The 21,793-nt window shown below is 35.2% G+C and overlaps 1 protein-coding gene across 7 annotated transcripts in view; it reads right to left on the reverse strand.

Annotated features, from left to right (window-relative positions):
* FAM135A (family with sequence similarity 135 member A) overlaps positions 1-13,235 on the reverse strand; it is a gene marked incomplete at both ends in the record, with an annotated part of 71,528 nt that extends 58,293 nt beyond the window's left edge. For 6 of the 7 annotated variants that reach the window (XM_084228334.1, XM_084228331.1, XM_084228329.1 and 3 more), the window contains 4 exons: positions 742-812; positions 925-1,064; positions 5,783-5,862; positions 13,159-13,235. In XM_084228334.1, the coding sequence (XP_084084460.1) occupies positions 742-812; positions 925-1,064; positions 5,783-5,862; positions 13,159-13,235 (368 nt within the window). The remainder of the gene's footprint in view (positions 1-741; positions 813-924; positions 1,065-5,782; positions 5,863-13,158) is intronic. The other variant, XM_084228332.1, reaches the window with a different exon arrangement.
* Between the last annotated feature and the right edge of the window lie 8,558 nt (positions 13,236-21,793).

Here is a 21,793-nt window from a genome sequence, read left to right on the forward strand (position 1 = left end):
CTCTTTTTCTTTGTGAGCCTAGCTAGGGGTTTGTCTACTTTTCCCAAAGAGACACTGATCTTTTGGACTGTCTTTGTGACTTTTATTTCATTTATTTCTGCTTCAATTTTAACCCCCCCCCCTTCTTTGTTTAGGGCAAATGTGCCCTCGTTTATATTCTCTCATTGATATGTCCATTGGTGAGAGTGCGGTGTTGAAGTGTCCAACCACATACATATTTTCTCCATTATCTGTTTTCAGAAAAATATGGAATACTTTACAAATTGGCTTGTCATCCTTGTGCAGGGGCCATGCTAATCTCTGTATTGTTCCAATTTTAGTATATGTGCTGTCGAAGCAAGCAGGAGTGTTCTAGAGTTAATGAACTAGAAACGCTTGCCAAATGTAAATGTTATCAGTCTTGATAACTGACTATCAAAAAAAGTTCTGCTACTATATAAGATTACCTGGTGGTATATTGGAAAAGAACTCTGTTATATTTAAAAGCCTTGTGGCAGTGGTATTATATTAGCAATGCAGTTTACAGAGTCCAGGAAATCATGTCCTATTTGTTCAACTTGTCTGCTTTCACTACCTGGAGTTCATAGAATCAGCAGGGTTACAAAAGTAAAGGTCTAACCATCCTCATGAAATGTGCCCAGAGATATACAAAGTTTAAACAAGAAGGGCACAGGTTGGGTTCTAAGAAAGAAAATGGGGATTCTAACACTAAGATTTTTAATTCTCTATTAGCCTACTTACGAATAATCACCGTCTGTGAAGTGTAGATCCAAGGATAACAGAAAACTCATTTCCTCAAGGGTTTCTTCAATCTGAAGAGAAATTACAAAATGAGAAACTTTTTGAATACATACAGAAAGTTAGAAATATGCCTTGAGGCTTTACAAAAAATAATTTTTTAAATATATATGAAGAGTTGTTTACCTTTCTTTCATCCAACAACATTTTAACTTTGAAGATCATAACATCATTTAAAACAATCTCCTCATTTTTATACAAGATTTGAAATGTTTTACTGCAAATCAAAGAATCATGAACTGAAGCTGGAAAGGCTAAAGTCATACCTAAAACAGAGAAAATACATCATTAACAGGTAGAAGACAAAATAGAATACAAGTAAATTAGTATTTTTACTTAACATTGTTTTTGACATTATCCTAATGCTTTCACAGACATTCTTTGTCTCCTTGTCTCTGAAATCACCTCTACCATCAGCTTCAAATCTCATGTGATTAAGCAGTACCACTCATCATCTCACTCATTTTTTTTGCAGTCTCTACAACTTCCTGGAAGCCAGCATTTTCTTGAAGGCTTTATTTCTTAATTTAAGTAACTTTCTTCAGAACTTGTAGGGGCAGGACATGGCACAGGTGCAGGTTTTCTGATCCCATGCAGACCGGGTAAAGGAGGAGTCAGAGTCCTCAGTAGTTTTGCAGGTTTTTTATTTGGGGTTCACCAGGCATATGGCAGGCAGGGGTGCTGGCTGGGGGGCTGGGAGGCCTGCCAGCCTCCCAGCCCCCAGCAAGTCTTCACTCTATCTGGGCTCTCTGGAGTTGATTCTGCTGCTTCTCGGCTTCTCTTTCGGCTTCATACTGCTGCTGCTGCTACTGCTGCTGCTACTGCTGCTGCTATTGCTGCTGCTGCTGCTGCTGCTTCTGCTGCTGGCGTCCCCCCATGAAGCTGCCCTTAAAAGCACAGTCTTAACTCAGCTGAATCCCATCTACCTATGCCCACACCCTATTCCAGGTGCCCGCCATCAGGCATGCATTCAGGACAAGGATCCATCATCTATCCTGATGGCGGAAGGGCAGAAAAGCCTGACATTTTCCTTACCCTACAGAACTACTCTAGGCATTGTCCTTGGTGACAAACTTCTAATCTTGGACCTCCTAAATTCTTTTCCTCTTAAGTGTTCTGCCTTCTAGCCTTTCTTCAGCAATTCCCCCTAAGGTTATTCCCTTGACTTTTTCATTACGAATGACTGTAATTCCTCTGTAATTTAAATGTCAATCAAATGCCTTTCTCATACCTCTTGTTTTCAGCTCACTCTCTCTAATAATCCTTTGGCTCTGCTTAGCAGATTCCATGAGTCCTACTCCTTTTTATTATCTATTTTCTCACAAGTCTTCACTTTCCCCATTTTAAATTCTATGATCTATCATTATCACACATCTTTGCTAACCTTGCTCTGTCATATCTGCCTGGATAAGTTCCAATCTTTTTAAACCCAACTCTCTGCCTAGTCTGTACTTATATCCACAAGAGGAAATACAGCTGGGGGGAAATACAAGGCTCTTCTGACTGAGTATACTTTGAATTCATTACCACCTCTCTCAAAAAGATCCTTAGCGCTGTTTAGCAATCATATTATATTTTCTGAATCCATTCTCTCTCCACATTTCCAAATGACTACTTCATATATTATTTTCTCTTCTCAAACCTAACCTTCAGCCTCTCTGAATAACCTTCAATCTCTCAATAGAGAGATTCTTTGAAGGCCAACTGAACCTTGGTTTAAATAAAAGCAATCAGAAAAGTTCAATAAGCTTCACTACTCACTTACTTGCAGATACACCTGAACACATTTCTTATTTCTCTGCTCCGCCTTTTGGTAAAACTCCTCAAAAGATTCTTTGGTATTTAATGTCTCTAATTCATCTCCTCCCATTCTCTCTTTAGTCTATTTTGTGATAGCTAGTCTCCAAGATGGCCCTCAAAGATCTTCATCTCCTGGAATTCACTGTTTTATACAATTTCTTCCACAAAATACCAGGATATGCAATAGAAGTATTGACATGGTTTGTGTGATTATAGTAGAGTAATTGACTGCAACTTCTTGGGAGATCTTGACCCAGAAGCAAGCAGATAAACAACTGCTGGGTTCCAAGTCTAATGAAACTGTGAAATGCTGTTTCATTTTTTTAAACTAAGTTTTGGGTAAATTTTATGCAATAATAATTAATTCACATTTTAACCAGGTTTTGGCCCATTAACTAACTCCTCTTATCAAGATCATGAATGACTTGTGCTTTAAAAGCAATGGTGAATTTTCAGAACTCATCTTATTTGATTTACAACCAGCATCTGACAGTTATATATCCTCTCTTTCTTCAAGCATTTATTTAATATCCCACAACCAATTCATCAGAAAAATCCTATTGGTTCTATCATCAAAAGATATTATATATTTTATAGTCAAAGTGCAAGAAATGTTCCATAGAAAACTGAACACTTCCACTAGGCATGTACTAAATGTAATTCTAGCAGGAAATAAAAAAATATGCACAAAATAAAATTATTCTAAATTGTTTCCAGATAGAATAATTAGCCTTTTGTGAAAGTTACTTATATCCTCAATTTACACTTAAAACTTTAAAAAAGATATACCAGTGACTTTAATTTTAATTTCAAACCAGGAGCAATGGGCAAAAATTTGCAAGTTTCTTTTAGTCATTCATTCACTCATCCAATCAACAAATATTTACTGAATATTTATTAAGTGCTAGGTGTTGGGGATATATAATAATGTAAAAGAGATAAATCTCTGAGCTTATGAGCTTACATTCTAACAGGAGGGGTGATAAAGAACAAACATAATGAGTCAGTGATATTATATGTTTGAAGGTAGTAAGTGCCATTGAGAAAAACAGAGAGGAAAAAGAGGTAAGAAAAGCAGCAATTTCAAAGTCAGAAGTCTGACTATGTTTAATTGAGATGATCTATCAACAAAGAAGAGAATATATCCTCTTTCCTATGTGCAAAATGGAGTATGAGTTTGTGAGCATAGCCATACTGAATAATAGAGAGATTCTCAAAGCTCTTCTACTACTGGACTCCTAGAAGACTAGCAGTTACATTCTTATTTTTACTCTCCAGAAAGAAAGAAACACATATTCTCTGGCATTTCAGAACTGAAAAGTCTCTAAGATTCTACCCTACTTGCAAGCTGGTACAGAAAAAAGGAATTCTTGTGATACTACTGGTGGGAATGTAAACTGCTGCAGTCTCCATACTACTAAAACCTACAGTGTTCTGAACTTATGTTTCTTCAATAAAAATTTAAAAAATAGAGAAAAAAGAAGGAAAGAAGCAAGGAAGGCAGGGAGAAAGGAAATCTTGTTTGTGAGAACATGTATGAAACTGGATGACATTATGCAAAGTGAAGTCGTGTGTGTGTGTGTGTGTGTGTGTGTATTTCTCAAGTATGACTTACATGTAGAAATAAAACAAAAAGTTGACTTCATAAAAACAGTGGAATGGTAGCTGCCAGGGTTTGGAAGGTTAGAGAATTGGGAAATGCTGGCCAAGGTTTATCAACTTTGAGTTATAAAATGAGTAAGTTGTGAGGACCAAATACACAGCATGGTGACTACAGTCAATAATACAGTACTGTATAACTGAATCTTGTTAAGAATAGATGTTAACCATTCTGGCCATATACACAAAAAAGAATTAACTATGTGAGGTGATGGATGTCTTAATTATCTTGATCATGGTAATTATTGCACAATGTATGTATGTATATGTGCATGTATGCGTATGTGTGTGTATATCAAATCATGTTATACACTTTAAATGCATGCAATTTTATTTGACAATTATTCCCCAAAAAGCTGGAAAATATAAATAAAAAGAAAGTCCAGGAAGAAAATTCTTTCTAGTTTTATCAACTGACAACTTCAGGAGCTAATAATAAAGCAAGAGTCAGTCTACTAGATTTAAGGAAGTTAAAAAGAAGTGGCAAATGTCTTATAAAATTACTTTTAACCTCTATTTCCTAGAAAGTACATGTACAAAAGAAGACCTACTGACAATAAATATATATATTAGCATGTATGCTAACCAAAGAAAATTATTTATTTTTTTTTACAATAGAGAATATACATATATATTTTGTTCAAAAATAATAGGTTTCCATAAGCATTTTGATAGGCTTCAGGAAGATAGAGTAAATACCCCAATATTTACAAATCCTTAAAATTTAACACTAACACTAATCCAAAAAAAATGAAAATCCCAGGAAAAATTTTTTAATTTCCATATTAAAGTATGTTCAGCATACCATTAGTATTAGTAATATTTCATTATTTTATGCTGTTTTGAAAAGTAGTAAATCTTATAAGAAATACATGATAACTGTCGAGTGTTTCACAAACCATTTCACTGCCTAATTGTACAGCATGTAACAGTATTCTATATCAGCAAAGATGAAAAAATGAAACTGATAATGTCAAATTGCCAATTTTGGCTTAATACTTTAATGTTGATATCACTCCTTAGAATATGAGTAAATAACAGAGTTGGTAGAACATGTCTATTTTATATCTTCCTACATTGTCTTCTGGCTCCCTGTTTTCTAATTAGAATAGTTAAACCAGAAAAATATATATGCTTAAAAAATACCCTCAAAAGGGATACTATAAAATTTCATTACAAAACACCTTTGAAATCATGTTAAATTATATGTTCACATGCACAGTGCTTTTAAAATTATATTTTAAGTGATATAAGTGATACTTAAATAACATAAGTGACACTACTCCTACTTATGTGTTTTCACAATACAGTTCTTCATTTACTCATCATAAGAAACCCAAGAAGGAGAGAGGGTATCTATAATCAAGCGCTTGGCTGAGGTCTGGGATATCTTTCTCATAAGAAATATGAAGCTTTTTGGCATTTTATATTTGTTATTAAAAATAAAATTATTTATATTAAGTTACTGTTCACCATAATGTTGCTTCAGATTTTATTTTAAACTCAAAGATATTCCTTGGCTTACCTGTTGCATGTAACAAACTAGCTTCTACTCTGTGGGGAACTCTTGGTGGAATTTTCATAGATGCACGAATCTGGTAAAAACTAAAGAAAAGTAGATAAAGAAGTCATTTCAAAAGCAATTGCCCCAATTGCTTTATATTTATATTACTGAAATAATAATGTTGCGCTGTTATATCACTCTCCCATAATATTTACTATTGGTGGAAAACAGCATTATTAAATTTACAAATCAAATGTTAACATGGCAGAAATTAGCATATATAAAGATGGACAAGAGAATTACAATACACATATATATACACACATATTTCTTACTTAGATGAGAGAATGTTAGCACAAACTGAAAAGTTAGGGAAGGCATCTAAGAGTTTCATTGCTTAATTTGGTGGTTTATATTTTTTTCTTTCAAAAGATAATTTCTTAAGCACTATTTTGAGAATACACAAAATTAACTAGTTTTAAAAATTGGTTTCATTCTATAAATTACAAAATAGATATCTATTTAAAGATTCAGATTTTTTAAAATTCTGAGCTATTTGTTTATTTTTACTTACCTATTTTTCTAAAGGATTTAATAATATACATGTAATTATATCTCAAAGTAGCAGTCATTAATAACAGTTTAAATATAAAAAATTATGAGATTAAAAGCAAATGTTATGCTTGTGTTTTAACATCATCCCACTGCAAGTCTGTGTATATAATACAGGACATATAATCCACACACAAACATGCAAACACACATACACAAGACAACTGAAAGAACAATCAAAATTACAAATTATGAATGAGATAAGTACACTAGGGAGATTCATATTTATGCTTCTTTAATAATTTCCTATGAGGTGGTTTAAATGATTAAATTTTTAAAAATCCAAAAATTAAATTCATAAACATGTTTATTAGTATTATTTCTAGGGAGGTGTGGCCTTAGAGAAAATAGTGAGGCGAAAAGAACAGAATTCAAGAAGAGTGAATGAAAGGGTAGCTGTTTAATTTACAAACTATAAAGTCAAAATTTGGCTTTAAAGGGATATGGCAAAGCTCCAAAGAAGTAGATGTTTATTGCAGATAAAGATGAATCAACTGGAAAACAGAAAAAAAGTGAGAAAAAATAAATCAAAATTCAATCAGCCTTGGAAGCACAGAAGTACAAAGTTTTCGAGGAACTCTTATGTACCTATGCTGAAATTTTAACTCAAGGTTAACTGCAATTCTGCCATATCTGATCACATAGATACACCATATAAAAATCTATTAAGTCTAAACAAGTGACAGATGTTTAATTTTAAACTTGTTAAATTGAAATAAAGTATTATAACAGTATATAAGTTTCAGGTATACATCATTAAAAATCAATATTAATACTACATTAAGTTTACCATGAAAAAGTCCAATTTTATCTCTCATACAATTAAACCCTTTACCTGATTTTCCCACCCTCCTACCCCACTCCCTACTAGTAACCACTAATTTGGTCTTATTGTATAAATGTTTATTTTGGTTTTATTTAGTTCTGTTTGGTTCACTCCTTTTGTTTGGTTCCTCTATGTCACATTATGAGTTAAATCACATGTTTGTTTTTCTCCATGTGATTTATTTCACTACAGTACCTCTAGGTCCATCATGTCGCAAATGGCAGCATTTAATCTTTTTTGTTATTGTTTTTAAATAGTTGAGTCCATAGTGTACATATACACAAAATCTTCTTAATCTAGTCATCTATCAATGGGCAGTGAAGGAGCTTAGGTTGTTTTCAGCTCTTGGCTATTGCAAATAATGCAATAAATATGGATTTATACATCTACATCTCTTTGAATTAATGTTTTTGAACTTTTCAGGTAAATACCCAGAAGTGGGATAACTGGATCATACAGAATTTGATTTCAATTTTGTGAATAAGTTTCATATTGGTTTCCATAAAGGCTGCACCAATTTACATTGCCACCCACAGTGTGTGAGGGTTCCTTTTTCCTAATATATTCTCTAGTATCTGTCATTTAATGTCTTTTGAATAATAGGCATTCCTGCAGGGGGAAGTGTTGCTATAATTTGCATTTCTGATAATAAAAGATAAAGAACATCTTTTCATGTGCCTATTAGACATTTATATCTTCTTTGAAGAAGTGTCTATTCAGATCATCATCATTTTTTAATTCAGTTGGGTTTTATGTATTCTATTTTTTGGATATTAACTCTTCATTGGATGCAAGATGTGCAAACATCTTCTCTTATTAAATTAGCAACTGAGATTTATTTAAACAATGATAGATCGATAGGAATAGGAACAACCCAGTAACAGAGATTCTCAGAGGTGCATGAAATTGGCAGATTAGGTCTAGCCACTACTCGAGAAACTCTATTAACTCCAGGAGATTAGCAGCTTTAATTTTGGCTCAGCATGAGCCTTGAACAGATTAATAAATTATCTCCATCAATCCTAGTTGATTTCCTCCTTCAGTTGCCCAACAAAGGCAGTAATGCTCATAAACTGCTCAAAGGAGGTCAAGAAGCTCCATTTTGTACAGGAATTTGAGTGATTCTATTCTCCTCACTTCAGCTCATGGTAACCTGTTGTACAGTTCCATAATGTAGACTACTGAAGCCATTTCCCACCCATTTGACAGGAATTAATCTTTCTGTGTCTCTAATGACTTGCAGGTTTCTACTCATCACAGTTTTTCAGTCATGTTCTGCCCAAACTGCTCCTCTGTGTGCAGCTGTTTGTACTTTATGAACATGATAGTTTCCAAACTGTTGGCTGCCCATTTGATAAGGTATGCAGACTGCTCTACAGTCAGGCAAACCAGTACACATCAGTTATCAGGAGAGTTGACAATCGTGTATTCATACCTTATTTTAGTTTTTCTTCTAGTTCCAGTATATATCAGAGATCTGCTCTAATAATCACATTTCTTTTTGAATACATCATGTATCATTCACTTGAAGGGTGTCCTCTGAATATCATTCTACAATTGGTTCTGATAGGAGAGGTTTGAATTTGTTGCTGCATAGCTTTCTTGTGACTATCATTGGAAATACTGACTTAGTAGAAGAGCTTCATCCTTTGATGGCCAGATTATGGTATCCACTCCAACCCCAAGGTTTAAATGCCACAGTGACATTCAGTCTTCTATAGAAATGCCTTTATAAACTGAATGAAACCATGAATTCAAGGAAAAAGTATTTCAGGGGCCTTCACTCTTTAGAGAGCCTCACAACATGTTGGATGAGAGTCATGACAATAGCCAATGCTTACTGAAAATCTCTAACAGATAAAAGTATCTTTGCAAGTGCTACATACACATTCTCATTGTCAGGCGATAAAAGCCCTCCTCAGGCTAGTGGCTATGGGTTTGGCAGCTTGGGGCTGCTGTGCACACTGGGGACATGGAAGTATAATCAACAAATGTGAGCTACAGAAAACTCTGCTAAACATGATTTATGGTGGTAACTCTAATAAAATTCATACAAATAGTTCCTGGGTTAAGTGATATTTCACCCATAAGTAAATTCTTCCTTACAATTTGCAAATTTGCTCCATAAATTATACCCTTTATCATATGGCAACACAATAGAGTGTACTTTGTTAACGAATACACAAATTCATATTCATGTTTCTCATCCCACTGGAATTCGCACTGCATTTAAGTCATGTCATTTATGCTTCAATTTTTGTATAGCTATTTCTCATTATAAGACACTGTTCTTTAATGCAAAGATTTTCCTTGATTTAATTGATTACATTAAGTAATAGTAAACCTTTTTTCTGTTCTCCATATTTTTTCACAGCTTTTAATTTTATTTCCTTTTTAATTTTATTTCCTCTATTTATTTAAACTTTAGTTTATACTTATACTATTCATATATATTTTATTTATACTTGATTGGTGTGTTCAAGGCCAGCACTGGCTAATTGTTGTAATGCGCTATTATAATTAGTTCTATCATAGACTTTTATAACCCATCTTCATAATCTTTCAAAGAATACAAAGACACTCTTTCACACACAGGCCCAAAAAATGGCAAATGTAAAAACAAAAGGAATTTCCAGTTTTGAGAACAAAAGAAAGAAGGATACACACTACAATTATAATTTTCACAACTGCTTATTATTATACCTCCATAACCAAATTTTACTAGCTCCTAGGGAGGCACACCATACTAATCACTTGAATCCAACATACTTGTATTATTATCTGTAAAATTCAGAATTATATTGCATACAGACCTATATTGTAGCACAGATTTTTTTTTTAATAGTGTAGTGACAACAATGAGAGAAAACTTTATGTTCTAATAACTTATGTGAAATGTGAGGAAAATAACTTTGCTGACTAAAGAGAGTGGCTGATTTGTCTAAAGTAAAGAACTGGTTACCTCTTAGACAAATCTTAGTCTTTGTTCTTATTGAAGAAACAGACAATTTCAGATAGTATTGAAGGTCTTAAAGGAAACCTGAAATAGTTCATTGTGAGCTCCAGTCACTGTACTTAATCAGATGTCCTCAATTTGTGAGCATATATATAGATGAACTTTATAGAACATATATATGATATTATACACAAGGAATAATTTTTCCAAAGTTTATTAGTCATTATCAATAGTCTAAAAGTCAGCATGAATTAACTCCTGGTAGACAGTCCATTTTAATCAAACTACAAACTTCCCATGAAGTTAACAACTTCAGAATTAGAAACAGAAGAAATTTAATATTTTGTTCAGAGTTTCTAAAAATTAGGTTGTATAGGAACCTGGTTTCCGGTGTGTGAGATTTGAAAAAAAAAAAAAAAAAGTCCCATTTTTCCGCCCCATTCCTGTATCTACCCAAAGGGCAATGTGATTCCCAATGAGAAGTGGGACCCCTTAAATCTGGGTATGTTTGCCTTGTAGCTTATTCTGGGCAATACAATGTGGCTGGCAGAAGTGACAGTGTGTCAGTTCCAAGTCCAGGTTTTAAAAGGTCTTACATTTTCTTTTTCTTTCCCTGGACACCTGCATCCTTCATGATAACAGTCAGAGGAAGAAAACTGAGTCACCCAATTGAGGCCATTTTATATCAGCTAATACCCAGCCAACCTGCCAGCTAACTATGAATTCGTGAGTGAGCCCAGAAACAATTAGCCAAGCCAGCCTAGATTAGCAGGAATACTCAGTTAATTCAAGAGTTGTGAGCAAAAATAAATGTCTATTACTGTGATGCCATGACACTCTGTGTTTGCTGTTAGCTACATTAGGGTGGCAATAAATAACACAGAAATTGGTTGTCTTAGAAATGGTATGCACCATAACAAAAATTTAAAATATGTGGCATTGACTATGGGACAAAAGCAACAATTATAGCGACAGAGGCTAGAAAAATAATAAGGAACCTATACAGGAGATTTACATGGTAACCCATTTTATGTAGTGATGAATTTTGGTAAATATGCTGTCAAAAATAACTCAGAAGAAGCTAGACAATGTACTAAAGAAACTTTTGTACCAGCGCAAGCTGATTTCCAGGCAGAATACTGAAAACATCAACCTTATTAAGTATAATAGGTTTTGCAAAATGAGATGAGCTAAACAAAGAACTGGTCATTTTACAGGAGAATCTAATGGGAATATAGAGGGAACCAGGAATATCTGGATTTTAAAATAAAAGTGATTTTCATCTCCAGTCTTCCTAGAGATATTAAAAATAAAAACCACTATGGGTAAAGATCAAATTAAGAGCATGGCTCTAAATGTCGTAAGATTTTCACAAGAATTAAGGAAGTGTCTAAGTAGACACCCTCAGTTTGACAAAAAGAGCTTTTAGAAGGATTAAGGGTATGATCCCATAACCTTCTGACCCCTAAATAATAATGATTTATCTACAGAGTTGGCATGTCTCAAGAAACAATTGTGGGTGTGGGTTTAGAACATGGAATGAATTCTGTCATATAGAAAGCCCACAGTTTTAAAGTGAGTTTTACTGGCCAAAGGCTGCCAGCATAGACTCCTGGACTGACACTGTGACATGTTTACTCAACAGAAAGCAATGGAAAGAATAAGTGTACCAATTCAAGGGACCACCCTTTGCTTTCTTCCTTGGACTCCAGCTTGTATCATGAGAACAAGCCCAGGCTGTCCTGCTGAAGGATGAAAGACATATGAAGCACAGCAGAACACAGCTGTTTTTATTTTTTCAATAAGAAGGTAAAGTCAAGCCAAAAAGCAAAGCAAAACCAGTAGGAAAAAAACTCTAACCTTCTGGTGTCAGTCACAGCCCCACTACTATTGCTCTTAGTATGGACCGTCAGATTTGTATTTCCAGTTAAAAGTACTTCTAAACTGCTTTTATTTCTTCTACACAACCATCAGTCTAATATATCACAATCTTCATCATGTTAGTAAGTAGTCATAATTATAGTAATAATTTCATTCTTACTTGGAAACCATCAATGTTTACCCAAACCTGTAATGTCAACTGTTTTCCAGACTTAAAAGTCCTTTATGAAGGGCTTAACATCTTTTCTTTGCAATTCTCCTAGAGAGTATCTAATCTAAATATTCTTTAAAACAACATATTCAGGGCCTCCCTGGTGGCGCAGGGTTTAAAGACTCAGTGCTATCAAGCTATTGCCAGTCACTGCACCATGAGTTCAATCCCCAGCCAGGGAGCTAACACACATGGCGCAGCAGACCTCTCCTGTCTGCCCAATGCTCCCCTCAGCAGTGTATTTCAGTAGATCTGCTTGGTCTGCTCCCCACTTTGTCTCTGGTGAATCCTCTCACTCCCTGCACCTCTAGCCTATACCCCAGTTTTGTACGTATAAATAAATACAAATAAATCTTTGAAAAAAACCAAACATATTCATTCTTATTGTCAAGACATGATTCATGCTGCTTTCTCCTAATAAAAGGGTCTTTCACTTTATCCCTTGTCTCTCCAAGTCTTATCCAAACTTTGCTCCTATTCCTTCACAATGCTTTTCCTAACATACAACCCAGAAAGATGGCCTTCTATTCTGATTTCTGGAGTATTTTCCTATTTATACTTAATGAAGCTCCATCATGCATGTGTTGTGTTCTTAATTAGCCATTTTGTGTATGTATTTTATTTTCCTCATACACCATAGCTTTTAAGGAGCAGAAATAAGATCTTAATACACTTTCATTAAAGTTCTCTCAATACTCAGTACAAATTGATAAATACATGTTAAGTATATACAGTATTATCATTAAATCCATGTGAATAATTCTCACATACCTATTTAAAAAATAAATTTCTCTGAGAAAATAATTTACTTCCCTTATACATGCTGAAACAAAAGTATGTAATTAAATTTAAATGAAAATTGTACATTTTACCTCACACAAAATAGATAATGTTCACATTAATATACATACCCTCTCTGAAATAAATCTACATTGTAGAATTTGTTTAGTTCCACAGAGAATTCGACCATTGCTTGAACTTCAGTCATTTTTAATTTATACTGAGAATACAATTCTGGTAACAGCACCTTGATTAAAGTAGGGGGAAAAGTCATGAGAAGCATAATAACAAAAATGCCAAACAAATTGCTAACAGAAACTTCTAGTTTTATCATAAACAACAAAGTAACATTTTAAGGAGAAATTAAACTACCTAGTTATTTTCTTCTGGTTCCACATTGCATATAAAGGCAAATCCAGTGTCAAAAAAAAGAATTAACATTCTTTATTCCTTACTTCAATTCATTACGATTTTTCTCAGTTAGATAAAGTTCTTAAGTTTTTTAAGCGTCAAAAACATTTTCCCCCTCATTACAAACCCCAAAGTATTTGTTTTTAGGAAGATTTAAAAAAATACAGATAAACAAAAGGGCATATTCACAATTCTACCAAAAAAGTACACACTTTGGTATATATTCATGATGTCTGGACACTTGTACAATTTCTATAAACGTGGGATCAAGTCATATGTACATTTTGTAAGCTGTTTATTTCACTTAATATTTTGACAAATATTTAGGATAATAAATGTAGTTTTACAAAATAATTTTCAACTATTACACTGTGAATACTGTAATTTAGCAACCTTATACTGGGTTGCTCAGTGGTTTTCATCTTTTCACTAGTTATACATCATTTAACAAGGGGAATATATTCTGAGAAATATGTTACTAGGCAATTTCACTGATGTGTCAACATCAGAGAGTATCCTGCTCAAACCTACATGAAGACAGCCTACTGCATGCTTAAGCTATACATAGTGACTATTGGGAAATATGTGGACCATTGTTGACCAAAACAGTATGTGGTGCATGACAGTATTTCAAATTAGCATTGTAACAACCATCTTTATCAAAAATACATGCTTTAAAAAGCAATTCAGAGTAAGAAAGTATTTACAGATAATTCTTTATGATAATTCTTGTATTTCTGCATGTCTTCACAGCAGAGGCACTACTGCCTTTGTTCCAGACAATTTTTCAAAGGTGTATGTATAACAAACAGTCTTAGAAGTCATAGATAGTGTCCCATATTATAACAAAGGGCAAATCTGTTTACTGTCCCATATAATAAAGTCTCTTCCTTCTATTCCCTCCCCCCATACCTCTCACAGGCTTATCATCCATTATAAAAGGTTGATGTTCCATTAGCATACAACATATCCATATGAAAGCGTTGCCTTGTACATGAGCCACTGCTATTGCTATCAGGGTAAACCGACCTTTTTTTTGATCCAAGAATCTCATGTTTTCTATTCACATCCATGGAACTGTGGCAGGCTCATTTGTTAGCTTGTAAGTATAATTAAAGTTATACCCTCCATTCTTGAAAGTTTTTCATAGAGATATGCAAATACTGTAATTGATTTTGAATTAAATACAGAAGAAATGCCATATTCTTACCTCTGCTGATCAAAACTTCATTTTAACATTTTAACCAATCTTGTACTTCCAGTTATTGATTCTTTAAAAATATATTGTTCTCTCTGTGAGAAAGAATAAATTACACCTCAAGCAAATATCTGACTTCAAAAAGAAGATACAAAAGATATTTTAATGAAACGTATGCTTCATTAGTTACTTAATATTTTCAACTTATCTAAAAGCTCTAAATACTCCATACGACTTAGGAATACATTTTAGAGATTTGTTTTTATTCAGTTTCACTGACATCAATATTAACCTATCTCTGTTAATGTTTCATTTATGTATGCTTTTAAGTACAATAATCACAACAATAGTACTTTCTTAGTTCAGTGGTTCACAAACTTCATGCAAAACATAATAAGCTTATTAATTTGTAAGATGTAGAACTCACCATTCCTAAATAACTTATTGGGAAAAGTAAGTAATTTCTACAATTACATACATCTATACATGTATCATATATTATATTATACATACATACACATACATTTATAAAATGTGAGCATGGAGACATATTTTGATTTAAAAAAAGTTGCCTGCCTATGTTATGGATAGTTCCCCCCAACACATTTCAAATATTTACTTATTGCTATAATTAAAAAAGAAAACCTTCATCCTTGGTAGGTACTGAAAATGTTAGAATAAACACCATGTTCGCTCTTTATAGTTTTATTCTCTCCATCATAAAGATGTAGGCTTTACTAAGTTCCATAATTTCTATTTTATACCTCAATAATTACATCAAAAGATTTTATATCAGCTATTTCTAAGGAGATCAAAACAATGCCACTTTATATAAAATATTCCCCATTTTATGGAAATAATCTCTTATCCATAATAAATTCTCTTATACTTTATTCTTCTTGTAGGGTTTACATAGGTCATGCTCTGATTCTGACTAAGTCAAGTCTGGTCAAATATCTATGCCTTAACTTACTCAGTATTCATTCATTCAAATATTTATTGAACGTGCATTATGAGCTCAGAAATGCAGCAAGTATAATGTATAGTTTAGGCATAATGTATGTTATGTCCTTGCACTCAGAGAGCTTACGATCCAACAGAAAAAGACAGAATATATAAGTACAGAATATAGGTTACAACACGGGCTTAGAATTTTCAGTACTAGATACAATAATTTGGTAATTACCCCTCTCATGCCTTCATTTCTGTATGGAACATCACTTAAATCAAGAAATCTATTACATGGGAGAGAAATAAACCTTTTTCTTACTTTAACCATTTTATTTTTAGATCCCTATTACAATAGCTTTTCCTTAATAACAGAATTAAAGGACTGCCATAACTGATTCTAAAATACGTGGCACTGGCTTAGTGATTAGGTAGTAGGTAACAGAGAAACAGATGCTGGTAGAATACTAGCGACCCCTTGTCAAAACATGTGATAAACTGTTGCCTTCATACACATTAAAAAATGCTCAGCATCACTTATCATGACAAAATGCAAATCAAAACCACAGTGAGATATCTATTACCTCACACCTTGAGAACGGCCCATTGAAAAGACAAAAATAAGTCTTGGCAAAGATGTGGAGAGAAAAGAACCCTTGTACACTGTGAGATTATAGTTTGATACAGTCAGGATGGGGATTTTTCAAAATATTAAGATAGAGTTAACATGATTCAGCAATGCTACCATGAGGTATCTACCGGAAGAATGCAAAAACACTAATTTAAAGGGCTATATGCACTTTTATGTTCATTGCAGTACTATTTACAATAGCCAAGTTATGGAAACAAATGAAGTGCCTAAAGATAGATGAGTGGATTAGGAAATTGTGGTATATATACATAGTGGAATACTACTCAGCTAAAAAAAAAAAAAGATAAGCTCTTAATATCTGCAACACCATGGAACTGGAGGAGATTACACTAGGTGAAATAAGTCAGAAGGAGAAAGACAAATGCCGGATGGTGTCATTTATATGTGGAATAGAGAGAAACAAAACAGGGTCAGATAGAACCAAACTAAAACAAACCCTAGTGTAGGGTAAGGAAAAATGTCAGGCTTTTCTGCCCTCCCGCCATCAGGATAGATGATGGATCCTTGCAGTCCTGAATGCATGCCTGATGGCGGGCACCTGGAATAGGGTGTGGGCATAGGTAGATGGGATTCACCTGGGCTTAGACTGTGCTTTACTTTATTTATTTATTTATTTTTTTAAATAATAGATTTTATTTTTATATTCCCCATACAATTGCAACCCCCCCATTTTGACCCCAATCCCTCCCCTCCCACCCCCCACCCCCCAAAAAGTGTCTCTCACAGGGACGCCAGTAGAAGCCAAGGAGAATCCGAAAGAGAAGCCGAGAGAGAAGCAAGAAAAGCAGAAGCTGAGAGAAGGCCGGAGAGCCCTGAGTGAAGACCTGAGTGAAGACCCCTGCCTGCCGTGTACCTGGTAAACCTAAATAAAAAAACCTGCAAAAAACCACTGAGGACTCTGACTCCTCCTTTACCCGGTCTGCATGAGATCAGAAAACCTGCTCAGTGGTCTTTCCTGTTCCTACACCTAGTACTCTGACTGTAAAAGTGAGGCTACCAGAAGGGGAGAAGGAGAAAAACGAGAGCAGGGGCACAATCACTTATGGTGGAGACTTAGGGATACCTTGGTGGTAGATATGGTATGATAACATTCACCTGGAGGGAGTGATCCTATACTTCTAACTCATATACAGTGTCTGAAACCAATGTTGTCTAAATTAAGAAAAAAAAAGTTGCCTACAATAAGGTTCAGAACTGGGTTCCCATGAAAAACCCAGAATTCCAGGGAAAGCAGATGAAAAGAACCAGAACATTTGTGTACCAGTGGTTCTTTGTTGCATTTACTCAGAAGAATAGCCTACTTTACAAGCAAAGATAGAAGGAAATAAGAAAAATGTTGAGTCTTGCAGTTAACTACTTTCAATACCTCAATCTAATCAAGAGATACTAGTACTTTTCTAAGACTTCCTCACAAAACAAAGGGATCCAGCTCTGTGACAAAGATAAGATTATGAGTGCTACCATCCCACCAATGCCTTCAGGAGAGTGGTCATTAAAATGAGGGAAAGTGGTGGGTATATAGAGAGCAATAAATAAGGCAGGCTTAAAAACTAAGCCCAATTAAGAACTTTGGTATAGTTACTGGTGCACAGACCTGAAAGCAGATAAACATGTAAAAAACCTACTACTGAGAGAATTGTATTTGTCAAAGAAATCACAAACTAACTTGCAAATACCTGTGCCTGCAAGTTAGCAAACCTACAGAGGCAGGAAGCAGGCTATGGAAACTAAACACCTGCCAAAGTAGGCAAACTTTCAATGTCAACTTTAAATGTGACCATGGCCATTAACATAAGGGAAACACCCAGCCAGCAGAGGCAGGGGTCATAGTGAGCACAGACATTCTTATCAAAAAGCAGAACTCAGGATAGAAGATATCCTGATTGACTCCACTGTCAAGGTAAGGTATTGCAGCAGGAAGTTTCCCAAGCCTGCTGCTCTGATGCTTAGTTTCTGTTGCTTTCCCAAGCCTGCTGCTTGGGGGCATCTACTGCTTTGATTTTGCTGCTTGCTTAAGGTAAGAAGTTGCTGGGTGTACTGCACTGCTTGTTCGAGGTGGTAGCCATGACTACATTGAACCACCTTCCGGAACAATAAAGAATGATTATGCTATGATGGGTAAGATAGCAAGTTTCCTCATACAACCTGTATAAAACCTTGCCATTTTTGCTGTTGGGTGCTGTAAGGCAGGAATGACACAGGGCAGGTTTTCTGATCCAGCAGACCAGGTAAAGGAGTAGTTCTGGAGTCCTCAGTGGCTTTTGCGGGCTTTTTATTTAGATTCACCAGGCACATGGCAGGCAGGGGTGCCGGGGGGCCGGGAGGCTGGCAGTCCTCCCAGCCCCCAGCAAGTCTTCACTCTTTCTGGGCTCTCTGGCATTCTCTCTGCTTCTTTACTCTACTTTTCCGCTTCTCGGCTTCTGCTGGCGTCCCCGTGATGCCGCCCGTAAAAGCCCAGTCTTAGCCTAGGTGAATCCCATCTACATATGCCCACACCCTACTCCAGGTGCCCGCCATCAGGCATGCATTCAGGACCCCAGGGTTCCGTCAACTATCCTAATGGCGGGAGGGCAGAAAAGCCTGATACTCTTTACTTTACCCTACAGGTGCTCAGTCCTTTGGGGAGTGATCTCACTGAGCCCGCTGGTGTACAATTAAATCTCTCTCTCTCCATCTCTGTTGAGTGCTACTTGATTTCTCCGGGAAATTGCCGTTAACAGTATCATCATCATTCCTGCCCACTATTATTGTCAATCAGAGGCTGCTATGTGTTTCAATGTTTGTTTATTCAAGGGGATTTTTATTACTGTTTTCTAAAAATTTCTTATATGTGTTTATTTATTGAAGTAATATTGCATTACAGCATTAAATGCTTCAGATGTGTGCCATTAAAAATCATATGTGCATATTATGACATTACATTCACCACTAAAAGTCCAAATCTATCCTTCATGATGCAAGTGATCCCTTTAACCCAATTTAACCACCCTCTCCTTCCTTTCCTTCTGGTAATCACTAATTGGCCTTATAATCTAAAAGTTTATTTTTGCTTTATATAATTCATCTGTTGGTTTATTTTCTATATATATTACATATGAGTAAAATTATGCAGTGTTTGTCTTTCTGTCTGACTTATTTCACTAAGTATAATATCCTGTTGGTCCATCCATGCTGCTGCAAATGGTAGGATTTCTTTTTTTTTTAATAGCTGAATAGTATTCCATTGTGCATATGTACCACATATGTATCCTCTTTAGTCAATCATCTGCTGATAGGCAGTTTGGCTGTTTCCAACCTGTGGCTATTTAAATAATGTTGCAATTTTGCTTTGTTAAGTGTATTTAAGAGGGGTGCAAGAGGAACAAATAATTTTGGGTTTTTTTCCTGGTGTGTCTTTAGAATTGTGAACAGTTATGTCACTGAACTTGAGAATCTAATAGAAAGTACTGCATCTTACAGTGAGCTTAGATTAATGCAACAAATGGATGAAATCGAGTTTCTTATCTTCTTTGGGTAAGGAAGGTTGGCATACTTTTAATGGATAGGGTGAAGGATAAACAGGGAATCTAGGTGCCAAAGAGGAAGACTGTGGTAAATTACTTATTATTTCCATTTTCCTCTCTCTTGATAAATGGCACTGTCTGAGATTACATTTCCTAACCTCCCTTGATGCCAAGTGATCCTACCTATGGAATATAAATGAAAGTGATATATGCAATGCCTGTTTCATCTGTTAACAAGGAAATTCTTTGCCCTAAGCGTTATCTGCTTCCCTAGGAGTGGCCTAGTTTGACCACACATTAGGACAACTCCTTGAAGAGTGGTCAAGCAAAAAAAATGGTAAGGTTATGGCTTCCTGAATGGTTTTATGGAGCATAGATGTCTTCCCTATGTAGACTGCTCAGACTTTCATGTCTATAAACTCTTTGTTACAGCAACTACACTTAACCTATACCCTAACTAATGTATCTCTCCTTCAGACTATTTTCCAAAAAAAAAAAAAAAGGCAGAAGGCAGATGAGACTTTTATAACACATGGTATAAATTACACATAATACCAATAATTACATAATTGACATTATAATATATTACATAAAAATGTGAATTATTTGAAATTAACTCAAATTGTATCTCCTCTGTTCCCAACACCTTTATATTTTTTCACCACAGTCAGTAAAACTGCCTTACAATTGCCTAATGCCATGACTTCATAAGATCTGGAGCTATCATAATTTTTCTAACCTCATCTTCTACCTATTTGCCCATTCTAATTACTCCTGTAACCCTGATATTCCTCAAACATTCCAAACATATTCCTGCCCCAAGGACTTTGCATTTGTTTCCTGAAACATTCTCTTCCTCCCAAATATTAAAAAGACTCCTTCACCTCCCTTCTTGTCTCAAGTTCTCAAAAGTTCTCTTTCCTGGCCACACTATCTAAAATATTATCTCTCCTCTGCTGGCACATCTGTTTCTTTCTTTACTTTTGCCCTGAATATTTATCTACATCTAACAAAGATATTATTTCTTTTATGAAATGTAAGCTCCATGAAGGCCGGGAATTCTGGCTGTATTTACAGCTATCCCCCCACCCCACCGCCTGACACAGTTAAGCACTGAACTTAACATTTAAGGAATGATTAATAAATTAACATCAAGTAGTCTATAAATAATAGGTACTAATATTTTTTCTATTTAAACACATCCACCTTGAAGAAATAAATTATTTTACTGATAAGTTGAACACTGAGCATGTAGAAACTTATGATAAATTCCTTTACCATTGTCAGTTCAAGGTTTTTATCAATTTCCTTCACCCTTCCACTTGTATCCTGCTGTGATATATTGTCATATTTTTGCTGTCCAATTTTCCTCACATCCGTCCTTTTTTTTTTTAAAAGATTTATTTATTTATTTATACAAGCACTGGGTACAGTCAGAAGCGCGGGAGGGTGAGAGAATTCACCAGAGCCAGAGTAGGGAACAGAGCAGGCAGAAGGACCCAAGTACACTGCTGAGGGGAGCAGCAGGTGGCAGGAGAGGTCTGCGTGCCATGTGGGACCCTCCTCTGGTGGCCGGGGAGCAGCCGGGGATCGAACCGGCGCTGCAGAGGCTGCGGGCAGCTTCACAACCCAGCGCTCAACCGCTGCGCCACCAGGGAGGCCCATAATCCATCCCTTTTTATAGATTATTTCCTAAGTAGAAATGTAAATACATATGCAGGTATGTATAGGTAGGTATATTCAGAGTGATAGTAATAACTCTTTTTTCATTGTCTCCAAAAGAGCAGAAAAGTATAGTAGAAGAAAAAATTCAAAGGAAAAGTGACTAGAAGAAAAAGATTTCAAGCAAAAAGAGAAAGGAAAGAAAAATTCAAAGGACTCTCAGAGTCAAAGGGGATCTGACTGATTCTCTTTTCATAAAGTGCTTTTTTCCCATTATAAGAAACAACTGCTAATCAGGTCCAGCTAATCCTCGAGGTTTAACATATCAGAAGGTTCTAAAATTTCAAGATGTTGGACTTTTTTTCCTCTAAAGATGAATTCTACTAAGTTTT

This window comes from Talpa europaea (assembly GCF_964194135.1).
Source record: "Talpa europaea genome assembly, chromosome: 2".
Taxonomy (NCBI): domain Eukaryota; kingdom Metazoa; phylum Chordata; class Mammalia; order Eulipotyphla; family Talpidae; genus Talpa; species Talpa europaea.